General features: G+C 45.9%; 1 protein-coding gene across 3 annotated transcripts in view; it reads left to right on the forward strand.

Annotated features, from left to right (window-relative positions):
* The first annotated feature begins 1953 nt into the window (after window positions 1-1953).
* Window positions 1954-12126, forward strand: part of CADM2 (cell adhesion molecule 2) — a 568805-nt gene continuing 558632 nt past the window's right edge. For 2 of the 3 annotated variants that reach the window (XM_064726979.1, XM_064727007.1), the window contains exon 1: window positions 1954-2504. In XM_064726979.1, coding sequence (XP_064583049.1) covers window positions 2444-2504 — 61 coding nt within the window. In that variant the 5' untranslated portion in view covers window positions 1954-2443. The remainder of the gene's footprint in view (window positions 2505-12126) is intronic. The other variant, XM_064726989.1, reaches the window with a different exon arrangement.

The raw sequence follows: 12126 nt of genomic DNA on the forward strand, positions 1-12126 counted from the left end.
AGCTTTTAATCACTAAGCTAAGAAGACTCTTGAATCTTTCCTATAATGTTTCCTGGAACAAGACTACAACCAAAAGTATGTCTTGTCAAAAGTACAGAGCTATCAACTGTCATAATTAATGCAAAAGCACTTCAGGATGGATTAAAGTCCTGCCTTAGAGAAGGATTTGTGGGAATTGTTTTTTTAATTTCCTCAACCACCAACCAAAAAAAAACCAAAACCCACACCAACATTTGCTGACATTTATAGGGCTGCCTTAAAAATGATGACTTGATCCCTTTCTGTAAGTCTTCTAAAATATTTTGATAATCATTCCCCATTCATTACTGCTGCACCTGCACTGAACTCTAAGAGAACAGTTGTAAAACCTTTGCCTGTTGGGTCTTGTTTCACTAAGAATAAAAAAAAAAGAAAAAAGAAAAAAAGAAAATAAAGTAAAGCAAATATATACTCATGCTTTAGAGGAAGACTACAAATGCTTCCCTGTCCTAGGGGACATTCCAGTGCTCTGTAGTGTTAATATAACCCTCCAAAGACATGGGGATGGATGTGATGGTCCTTTGCTAACAAACCCTACGAATGCTAGAACTTTAAAAGGTGATTCTTTAATTTGATTCTGTATTTTATGTGAGCATCTTTTTGGAGATTGGGGGAACTCGGTATAAATCCTGATGCAGTCTCAACTGCTGCCAGGCATAATCATCACTTGCTAATGAACCAAGTGGAGGATATGACTGCAGAATGCATAACTTTCCTGTGCAAGCTCTTCAAGGTGAAGTCGACAACTGATTGCACTTCCTTGACGATCTGAGACCATGCCCCCTTCAGAGAAATGAGCTTTTAAAGAGCTTCCCTCTCCTGTAGGGAAGACTATTTCACCACTTATCTCCACAAAATGCTGTCAAAGCCTGGGACATCAAGGTGAGAATTCAGAGAATTAATGTGGGAAAACATTCTGCATGGTGTTGGAGAGAAAACCTCAACAGGAAAAGGATGGAACCAGACCTGGAGAAATGCCTGGTCATTATCTGGGTGCAGGGGAATCCTGCTTTCTATGGGATAAGGCAACACAATTCCTCCACGGGGTATTTACAGACAGATCCAGCATATTCAAACCCAGATATTCTGATTTCACTTGTGCAAAATGCTGTGCTAAACACCAGCTGCACAAAGGTGAGGTGGCTGCCTGCCTTCTTGCATTTCTCATGGCGGTCAGCAGAACATGAGCAATTCCGGACCACGAGCTGAATGCCACCAACCCTCCCAAGAAACCCTCCACACAAAAAAAAAACTTTCTCCACGCCACGCAGAGTCCGCCCAAAGTCCAGGGAGCTTTATCGCCATTGCTCGGGGTTGGATCTCATCGCCGCCGCGGTCAGGGCACCTGCACGGGACTCGTCGCCGTGAGCCGGCATTTCTTTCATCCGCTGCTTTCGGGGAGGAAGAGCCGAGGGGCTTGAGGCACGGGCCGGCCGAAGGGTCCCTCACAGCCCGGCCGGGGCCGCGTCCCCCACAGAGCCCCGGCCGGGTCCGCGTCCCGCCCGGCGTTGCCGCCGCTTCAGCACCGGCCCTGGACAGCGCCCGCTCCCGCCCCGCCGCTTTCACCGCCCATTGGCTGCTGCGCCGCCGCACGGCCGCAGCTCCCCGCGATTGGTCCAGGCCAGCTGTCACTCAGCGGCGAGCGAGGCGGGCCCGGCGGCGGGGCCCTCCCCTTTGCTTTGTAACGCGGCTTTTCATTGGCTGCCTGGCCTGCCCCGGGCTGCTGCCATTGGCCAGCGCCGCGCGCCAGTCACGCGCCCACCTGAGGGGCTGGGCCGGGCCTGAGGGGAGGGGCCCGGCCGGCGGAGGCGGAGCCGAAGGGACCGCGGAGGCGTGGCCGCGGCGCAGGGAGGGCCGGGGTGTGGCGGGAGGGCGGGCCCGGGGGCGGGCCCGAGAGCAGAAAGGGGCGGGGCGAGCGGAGGTTGCCCTTGTGTCTCGCGCCGGGAAGCGGCTGGAGCGGAGCGGGAGCAGAGCCGGAGTCCCTGCGCATCCCCCCCGCCTCCGCCGCCCCCGGCGGCACGGCACGGGACAGCCCGCCACAGGCCAGCCGAGAGCAGGACGGACGGACGGACACGCCGGCAGGGGCAAGGGGAGCCGGCGGGGGCACCTGGCACCGCTCCGCGGTGGGAACCTGAACCTGCCCAGCAGCGCCGGAGCCAGCGGAGAGAGCCGCTCTTTCCTCCTCCTCCTCCTCCTCCCTCCCCAATCCACCCCCGCGACCCTGGTCCTCCTCCTCCTCCTCCTCCTCCTCACCCCACTGGATACAGCGAGGGAGACACTGCGGCGGAGGCGGCGGCGGCGGCGGCGGCTCCTGCGGGGGGAAGGAAGCGCCCGGAGAGCGGAGCGGCGGGAGGCTGCGGATCTGCGTGCCTGGCGCCCACCCAGCCCGAGGGGAGCCCCCAGGATGCGGCTGAAGCCCGGCGCGCTCCTGCGCTTCTACAGCCTCTGCGGGATCCTCGTACAAGGTACCGCCTCCTCCCCACCCCTGCCCCACGCGTGGGGAGGGAGGGACGCCGGGGGGGCACCGCTGCGGCCCGGGGCATCCCAGATTTCCCCCCCTCCCCACTCCTGACCCGCTCCCTCCCTCGCTCCCCTCGCCGTGCGCCCCCAGCCTCCCGCTCGGGTAGCGCTATCCAGCGCTGAAGCGCCGCACGGCTGTTAACCCTTCCTGCCCTTCTTCCCTCGCCAGCCTCTTCCCGCCCTCTTTCGCCGTCCGCGCTTCTTCCCCCACCTACCCCGAGCCCCGCAGCCGCCCCCGCGATGGCCGTCACCTCCTCGCCGCGAACGTGCCCCCGAAAGTGCGAGTGCGGCCGCAGCGGCGGCGTGTGCGCTGCCACAGCATCCCGGGGAGACGTGCGGGCTCCAGCCGTGCCCCCCCGGCGGGGGGCGGCGGGATGGGGGGGTGCCCGCGCCTCGCTGCGCCGCCGCCGCCGCCGGGAGTGCGTGTCTGTGTGCGAGGCATCGAATGTGCGCGCAGGGTAATCGGATGAGCGCGGATCCCTTCGCCATCCTGCTCCTAGGCGGCTCATCCTGCAGCTAGTTTGCGGGCTGGATGTATTCCCCTCTCCCTGGATGTATTCCCCTCTCCGTGCCGCCCGCCCGCCGCCGCTCCCCCTCGTTCCCGTTATCCGGCCGAGCGCGATGGAGCGGCCGCCGCGCAGGGGAGCCCCGCGACGCGCTGCGAGGTGACCGCCCGCCTGCGGGGGAGCCTCCCCAGCATCCCCAGCCCTCTCCCGCTCCGGAGGGAGCCCAGCCGGCCGCCGAGCCGCGCTCACACCGGGAGTTTCCCCTTTGCTCCTGGGATGGCGAACGGGGAGCGGCCCCGGACCCGGAGGGTGCGGAGGGGACCGGTGAAACCCCCCCGGTGCAACTCGCCGGCGGACCCCGCTCCTCCGGCGCATCTCCCAGCCCTTCCCTCGGTGTTTCGGTGTGGCAAGGAGAAGCGAGGAGTCGATTAAACTAAGTGGCCTTGTAGGGTTGTTTTTTTTCCCCTCTTCTATTCTTTTTTATTTCTCCCCCCGCTCGCCTCCGTCATGCCATTTCACGTCAAGTTCAATATATTTCGCGTTTCACATGGCTGCGTCATGTGTCGGGCGATCTCTCCGGAGGGAGCCGCGGCTGGCAGCCCGGAGCGGGGGCACAGAAACCACCCGTGTTCCCGAATCTGGGATCCTCCCCCGCTGCCATCCATCCCCATGGTCCCGACCCCTCCGAGTGTCCCCGCTCCACCTCGGGGCGAAGTTCCCGACCGAGGAGCAATGGGAAGGGGAGGGATGGGAGAGCGCTGGGCAGCCGCGGAGACGCGTCCGTCGGGCGGATTATTTGTATTCTTTGCCGGTGTTGATGGGTTGCCCGGTACGTCACGGCACAAGGAGCCGCTGTGTTGGTGCTATACAGGATTATTTATGGGGGCATGTGCGGCGCGCTGCACCTGGGGGCTGGCTCCTCTGTGCCTCTCACATCTCCCTGTGAATTGTCAATTCATTGCCCTGCAACGGGGCTGGGGGTGGGAAGGCTCTGGACTGACTTTCTGTCACCAATAAAATCGGGGCTGCTGCTGGAGGAGGAGGATTTGATCTTTGCTGAGATGCAATCAGCCGCATTCAGCGCGGCGCGGCTTTAAGAGTAAACCAGTGATTAAAAACAGTGATGTCTTTCACTGCAGTTTAGAGAGCATGCCAGGCAGAATGGGACTCTGTGAACTGCATCAGGTAAAAAACGTGTTGCAAAGAAATGGGGTGTAGTGCAAAAATCTGACTGTGACTGTGTGAAAATCACCAGATTGGGCCTGTCCTTGCAGATGGGAGAAAGTGATGCCTAACACATTACCCAGCTTGCCCTCTGAGTGTGTAAAACATCTCCCTCCCCTCTCTTCGGTTTCTCACACAATTATTTTTTCAGCTCCTGATTAAAACTTCAGTCAGAAATACTTAGGCTCTCTGTGTACCACACTTCAGCAGAGTGTTCTTTCAAGGGGATATAAAGAACCTGTAACACTCAGGCAGAAGTGAGAGGAAGTAATTTCTCCAAGCCTTGTTTCCTGAGGTAAAGGAGAATGGAGGAGATGAATAAATACATTCCATAAGGCTGTCCTCAGTGGCAGCTGTATGCAACAGAATATCAAATTCCTTCAGTCCACCTTAAAGTGCAACTTCGGAAATGTTGTTTGTTAGTTTCTGCCATTTATTTTGACAGAAGTAGCAGACACAGTTACCATTAGACACATTTCTTGTTGATAGCTTAACAGCTGCATTTAAAAGTAGTTTTTCCTTTGGCTTCATTTACTTCCCCAGACTGTCTAGTGAAGTGGCTCAATGGATTTATTAGATTCCTCCAATTTCCTGTTTGTGGGACATGCAGGTTTTTCTGTCAGCTCTGATGGGAATAACGTCTTTGTCCTGAGGATCTGAAACACTTCTGAACTGTAATTATTGGTTTCTGGTGGTGAAACAGAAGCTAATTAAAGACAAGATGACAAAGAGTCAAGGTGACATGTGTCCTGTATGGAAGTTTTCCTTTCTGGCAAGATCTGTGGAGAGACTTGCCCAAGGAATCTGTCCTGAGTATTGATGAAGCATCAGCTGAGGGAAGAGGACATAGAATAATGCTTCTCAGCTTGTGCATGGAATAGCATTAGCAGCAAGCAGTCCCTTCAGAGAGGAGGCAGACAAGAAGTACAAGAGCCCAGTGTCAGCTGCTTGCTGTGAAAGGGGAGCCAGGAGGTGGGAGAGGGAGTCAGAACATGTGGAGGAGCAGGGAAGCGGTTTGTCAGCTGAGTTAGGGGATGCTATTGGTCTGCTCTGCCCTCTCCAGCGTTTGCTGTGAAAGAGTGGGGATCTCTGGCTGCTGCTGTTCTTAACTTGAGCACTGTAATGAGCCTGGAGTAGTTAAATGATGTCCCAGGAGGTTAACTTGTTATTTATGTTTACAGAAAACCTTACTTTTTTTTCCTTTCTGTTCTGATTGTCTTTTGACTTTGTGAATTTAGTCCTAAACAAAATTTAACAGTTGTAGGGGAGGCACGTTTTTAGAATAACTCAAGTGCTTCAGCTGAGCTGCTTTTATGCAACCTGACGGGTAAGCTCGTTATTGTCGAGAGTCACCACGTGAGAAACTGCTACAATAAAAATAGTTCTGCTGGATTCACAGGATACAGATACAGGTTAGGATAATCCTGGAATTGTAGCTGCTGTAGCCCCCTGCTGTGTGATAATGCAAATGGCATCTAATGCCTTAATGTGCTCGGCTCTGGGCAGTGCCATGAGTGGGAGCAAACGATCCATGTCCAAGATTTTGCCAACACTGGGCAAATCTCAGTGCAGTGCTTCAGACTCTTCAAAGGTTTGCAGCCTGTCTACTAATGAAAATAATGTAGGGACTCTTTAATTTGTCAGAAACTGTGGCCACTGATGCAACAAATCAGCCAAGACAGGTAATTGCTGGCGGGTGAGACTCTTTTCATTAGCCCGGATCTGTTACAAGCAGAATAAAAAAAACCTGCAAACAAACCTGGACAATCATGGATATGACTGCTTAGGAGATCATCTGAGCTGATTTAAGGTGAATTTTTTCTACATTGCTCAATATCTTGTGTGTTTAGAGTTTGTTTTGAATTTTCAGTTGGATTTCTGTTGGCAAAGCCTTGGCAACCCAAGGCTGCCTGCACAGGGGTTGTCTTGACAGCTAAGCGTTCATATGCTAATACAGTGTACAGCAAGTCAAATGCATGGAGTTTTAATTCTGTTGGTACTGTGAGGGCATACAAAATTGCATAATAAATACTGTAGTAGTTCTAGTACAGTCTCTATGTGGAATATTTTAGACACAAGTTCAAGCATAAAATTTTTCACTCTACTTGATGGCGTCTGTCTTTATATGATTTCCATCAATCTAACCAGGGCTTGGTAGGCTTATTAGCTGCTTAGTTCTCAGGTTGGTTCATATTTTATGAATTATTTTGCTTGATTTCTTGGTGGCTTTTTATTGTTAGCAATTTTATAGCAGTTCAGGTTTAAAACATGAAGTAACTGAACAATCCATATTCCCATTGATGATGACCCACAACTTCCCTGTGGAGTACATGAATAGGGATTACTCACTCAAATATTTATCACGCTTGCACTCTAAGTGTTTATCAAGTTTCTACCATGAAATGAGCAGTAAACAGTTTTGAAGTTTGTCACCAAAGATGTAACTCCATGGAAGTGCTCATCAACAGAAGCACTTCAGTTGAAGCAAATACATTTTTCTCCTCTACTTTCCTGATAGTTTTTTTTTCTATTTTTAAAATTTATTTCAGAAATAGAGCGCAGTGAATGTGCCTCTGCTTTTAAATTTACTTGTCAGTTGCAATTCCATGATAATGTACTGCAAATGTCTCTAAGTTATAGTTTATTATTACAGAAGCCTTAGTTCTCATAATTAGCTCTCTCATCCCTCTGGCCTGATCCTGCTATTGACAAAATGTGTTGAATGAGATTACCCTTATTCTTTCCACCAAAGAATTATTCTCTTAATAGGAGTTATTCTTTTAATATTGCTATTTAAATTGAAGCTTGGATTTTGAGGTGGTTTTGGCGTTTTTTTTCTCCCTTTTCTCTCCTGTACATTACAAATGTTGATTAAGTAACTGGTAACAGCAGTCATGTGTGGTATGGATGTGGACATCAGGTGCTTGCCAAAAAGAACAGCAGTATAACCAACTAGAATGTGGTTGACTGAACTGGAACAGTGATTCTCTCTCCATCTAACACTTAAAAATGTAGAAATAGAAGATGTGGTCGTTGTCCTCTTAATGCCTTCTCCAAGAGAAAGAAGGATTACTTCAATTTTGTTTTAATTGAGTTGAACAGCAGGCAGAAACTCCCAAAAGTTAGGGCCTCTCAAAACAATTCAGGATCTTCTGTAAAGAGATTGCCACTGACATGCTTTTTAAAATACACATCCTAAAACAAATGCAGAATGGTAAAACTATTAGACACAGTTTAGTGTGTGTATCCTCTGGGATTGCATTGATATTAAGTATGATCTTAATGAGCATATCCCTTCTTCCCAAGGAGTTTTTGAGGTGTGTTTGAAAGGAAGAAAGGCAAATATCACGTTCCAGTGGCAAGGAATAAATTGTAAAATCATGATTTCTCTCAGGAATTTGCCCTTGAGCAATTATCCTTCTATATAATGAAAACATTTTGGAATGAACTGAGTATTTTCAAAAATTATTGTGGGTATCTTTGCAAGGATCCTTAATGTTGTGGGTTTGTTTTTTTTTTTTTTTTTCCTTCTGAACCTATTTCAGGTTCTTTCCCCTTCATTTTATAAATGAAAATTAAAGACAAAGCCCAAATGTTTGCAGTTTCTCTTATGTTAATGCATACTAAGCTCAGGATGGGTGCTTTAAATATCAATGCATAAGCCACTATGATTATAGCATTCTAAGGGGGTTGAAAGGAGGAGAGAACATTTATTTCAGGGACAAAACACTGGGGGCTCTGTAGCAGTTCTTCTGGTGCTCTCCTTTAGTGCTGGAGTTTGGTGTGTGGCACTTTTCAGCTTGTGGAACTCAGAACAGCAGCAGAGGGGTTAGTGAACAATGTAGGTGGGTTCTCTACCTATTTTCCCATCTCCTTTCCCTTTCATCTGTAAATGTGAGAAAAAAATCTTACTTGCGTCCTTTGCTGTCCTTTTATTTGCAAAACAGAGACGTTGGGACCTTTGTAAGTCTTATTTAGGAATGCTTTTGCTGTCTTGACAAGTTGAGGATTTTTGAGGGAAAGACAATTTCCTCCCAACACTGAGTTGTGTTTACTGGTTTCTAGTTTAATCAAATGGCTCTTGGAGAATGTGAGTGCTTTTATAACTTTTATAATTTAAAGTAGCAGCAAATCAATTTTAATATAGTTTTACATGACTATAAATTTGTGCTTTCATCTTTTCTTTCTGTTTTTTAATATTCAATTTAGATTTATCTTTTTCTCCTTAAATAGCTGATAGAGATTATTAACTGTCCATAGGCAGCTGCTCTTCAGTTTCAGAAAAATAATTACAGTGTATGTTCCTCAATTCAAACCCCTAAAGTTCTTTCAGAGCTGAACATTTTGCTGTATAAATTCTGTTCATGTGGAGGTATATTCCTGAACAACTCTACAGTTTTTCTTCTGTTTTTTGAATGGATTTGGCAAGGTTTAGGTTTTTTGTAAAGCAGTGTGTGTGATCAGATATCCAGTACGGAGGTTGTTTAAATAGCTTGGATATTCCCTCTATCATCACCTTTGTGTAAACAGTTTGTTGGGAAGGACAGTGCAGGAGAGATTGTTATTTATGTTAGAGGTAAAAATATCCTGGTCCTGTGTTAAAGCTCTTATATGCCACAGTATTAATCAAACAGTGGTTCTAATAATGGTAATTCGATTACTGAACCTTAGGTGAAGGAACCAGAGTCTGCTGCTACATGCAAAAAATATCTGTGACCACTTATGAAGATACAGTTACACCTTTATGATCAATGTATGATGCACTGCATTATTGCTGCTGAATAGGCAGCAATATTGGAATCCTAAAACTCCTGTTTTTTCCCCAAGTTCAGCACTGGAGGTTCAAGAACTGCCACTGACTGACAGCTCTGAAGAGAGTAAGACCAAATTACTTCACAGCAGCAGTTGTATAGGCACGGGCACTGTGGTATTTTCTGTCTGCTCAGATATTTATCCCAAACTGACCTACATCTGCTGGATTAACAGGGTAACTTGACCTGCTTTTATTCCTGCTATGCTGCGAGGCAGAAAGGCAGTTCTGGTTAGTCCCTAACCAGGGGAAAAGCTGTACTAGTTGAAGCAGAAGCAATCAAATTTATTTTAATTAAAAGATTGTAAAAATTATGTCCTAGTATCAAGTTCATTTGATATTTATCCCTTTTATAGTGTTTTTTTTCTTCCCTCAGTGTTAATATGTTTTTATATGTGAACTTAAAATCTTGACATGCTAGTTGGTGCTTTATTGTGGTACACTCGAGAACAGTGAATAATTCTCCATTGATTTTCACAATTTATACAGAGAAAGTGAGACTTAATTTGATAAGTGAAAACACTTATTTTCACTCTTGAGTTTCTTTCAACTGAATGAGATTTTTCATGTCTTCAAATACACAGAAACATTGAACTGCAGCCATTTGCAAATTGGAGAATAAATGCAGTGACTAGAAATATTACTCACTAAACTGATTGCTAATCATGGACTAACAAAGTATCCCAAATCTGTGACAGGTCATCAAATGGCATAATATGTTGAAATATTCTATTTATATGAATTCTTTTGTTAGCAACTAAGATAATAGTGAGAATGAATCAAAGAACTTCTTGTCTTTGGAGGAAACCTTAAACTAACACGCCACTTCTTAAATGGCTTGTGAAGCATCTTCTTGGCATTGCAGTTTTCTCTTAACTTTACAATTTTTTAACTTTTCTATTGCAGGTTTATAATAATGATACTGATGTTTTCAGGCTTGTATAGTGTAGCTTTGTAACCCTATGAAAAATAGGTGAGTTTTGGGCTGATGTGGAGGAATATAGAAGTGCCATCTTGTTCAGTGGTGGTTGTGGTTAATGACAAATTACATGTGTGCACTCAAAAGGGAATCCCTTCAATTTTAATTTAAAACCAATTGTAGCAAAAGTGGCATCACCAACACTGAGAAGTTTTCAGAACTTAAATATCAAATCAGATAATTGACAGGACATTGTATATTAAAAGAGTGTCTCTCATCTTTTGGTATAAAACCAAATTAGCAGTGAATTAGCTTTAAAGACTGTGTTTTCTCTAAAGGCTGGAGTCCTCAGCCTGACATGTCCTAGGGCAAATCTTGACTGCTGCTTATGTAAACACAGTCAAGATGGTGTGCTTTCAAACACAGGCAGGGTATAACTAATCTAAGTATGGGTTAAAATGAGTATTTGCCCATCTTCTGCAGAACTATTTGCCATTCTTCTTATTATATGGATTTTTTTGTCAAGTATGTGGCATATCTGTCCTCAGTAAATGTGAGGTTTGTGGTTTAGCAACTTTTGGTTAATACTTCTTTTTGGTGTGTAAAATGCAAAAATGGTTCTTAGAGTGAATAAAACTCATTAACTCCTTAAATAATAGTCCAAAGCTCACGTAATTTCAGTACTTTCCCCACAAAATAAGTCTGTGTTTTAGAATTGGACCAGAAAATAATTTAAATGTTTTCAGCTTCCTAAGCCATCTTTGCTTTGTAAATTATAGATCATTACTGCTTTGCTGCATTCTGAATGGTGAATTTGGGAGCCACTGGGAAAGCAGATAATCAATAGAAATATATGGGCCATTTGTTTTTATTTATGAAAGATAAAAAACCTTACTGGCTTGTAGACCTATTTATGGGATTTTCACATGCTTAGCACATAAGATTAATGTAATTTCAAATAGTTTGGAGTATAACACTGATTGAAGTGACTAGACTGTTATATCTTTTGTGGAAGCAATATCTGGGGACAGGGGGAGGAGAAGAGTTCCTGGAAACAATGAGATTGTTGCATTTCCCAAGCTGTCTTTGGATTTTGAGCAAAAGATTTATGCCAGATTTTGTACAAATCTGCTTTTGTCTGTTAGAAGTGATACTTCTGTTCTGCAAAAGAACAATTTCTTCCTGATATGATGCAAAATGGAAAAACAGGAAATCTGGATAAAGAAGGCAGTTGAACATGTGCTATGAAGGATATTCTTCATTTACTGTGATATCTGTGCCACAGGATTTGCAAGTGCAGATGCACTTAATGTTCCTTAGACTATGTTGCAAACTGAAATATACCAGAAACCCCAACAGGAAAACAGAATCTAGTAGTCTTTATCATTTCAAGTAAACAAATGAATAGTTTTTGTTTAGAATTAATATCATAGGGGTTTTTTTTTCCTTTTAATTGGTTGAACTTTTTTATAGAAAGTAAATACTTTCCGAAATAAATTTCAAAATATGTGAGTAGATGGTCACAGATAAATGCAGATTAATCTCCCTCTAGGCCTTGTCTGTGCAGGATGACTGCCAGTAAAAAAAAAAAAAACAAAAAACAAACCAAAAATAAACCTTTATTTTCCTTCTGCTTGCTGCTTCAAGGCGTGTGGTGGGGAAACAGCAGTAGCCCTGCTCTGTATGCATGAGGGATTTGCTTCCTTAAGATTGTGAGGATAAAGGCTTCAAATTTGGATCCTGTCTAATCTGTTTACATTGATGTGTCAATTCTGCAAGGAGTGAGCTGTGCCAGGACAGAGCCTGCGTGTTCCTCATGGATGGATGGATGGATGGAGGACAGGACATGTGGACAGCCCATTTCTCTAGCAATACAACATCCCTTTCTGGAGTTAACACAGACACCTTTGCTGTGAAGGACTGAGACATCTGTGAGGATCAGGCTGGAACATTCCCTGTATGACTGCAGGTTTGCAGGATGTGTGAGACTTTTCTCCTGCTGTGACTTTTCCACCTCTTCCCCTCTGCAGAAAATGGAATTAAACAAGTCCAGATTTTAGGGGAAGTGCATTCTGCAGAAGCTGTGAGAGGACATTCTTCTTCCTATT

Source organism: Zonotrichia leucophrys, chromosome 1 (assembly GCF_028769735.1).
Source record: "Zonotrichia leucophrys gambelii isolate GWCS_2022_RI chromosome 1, RI_Zleu_2.0, whole genome shotgun sequence".
In the NCBI taxonomy this organism is placed as follows: domain Eukaryota; kingdom Metazoa; phylum Chordata; class Aves; order Passeriformes; family Passerellidae; genus Zonotrichia; species Zonotrichia leucophrys.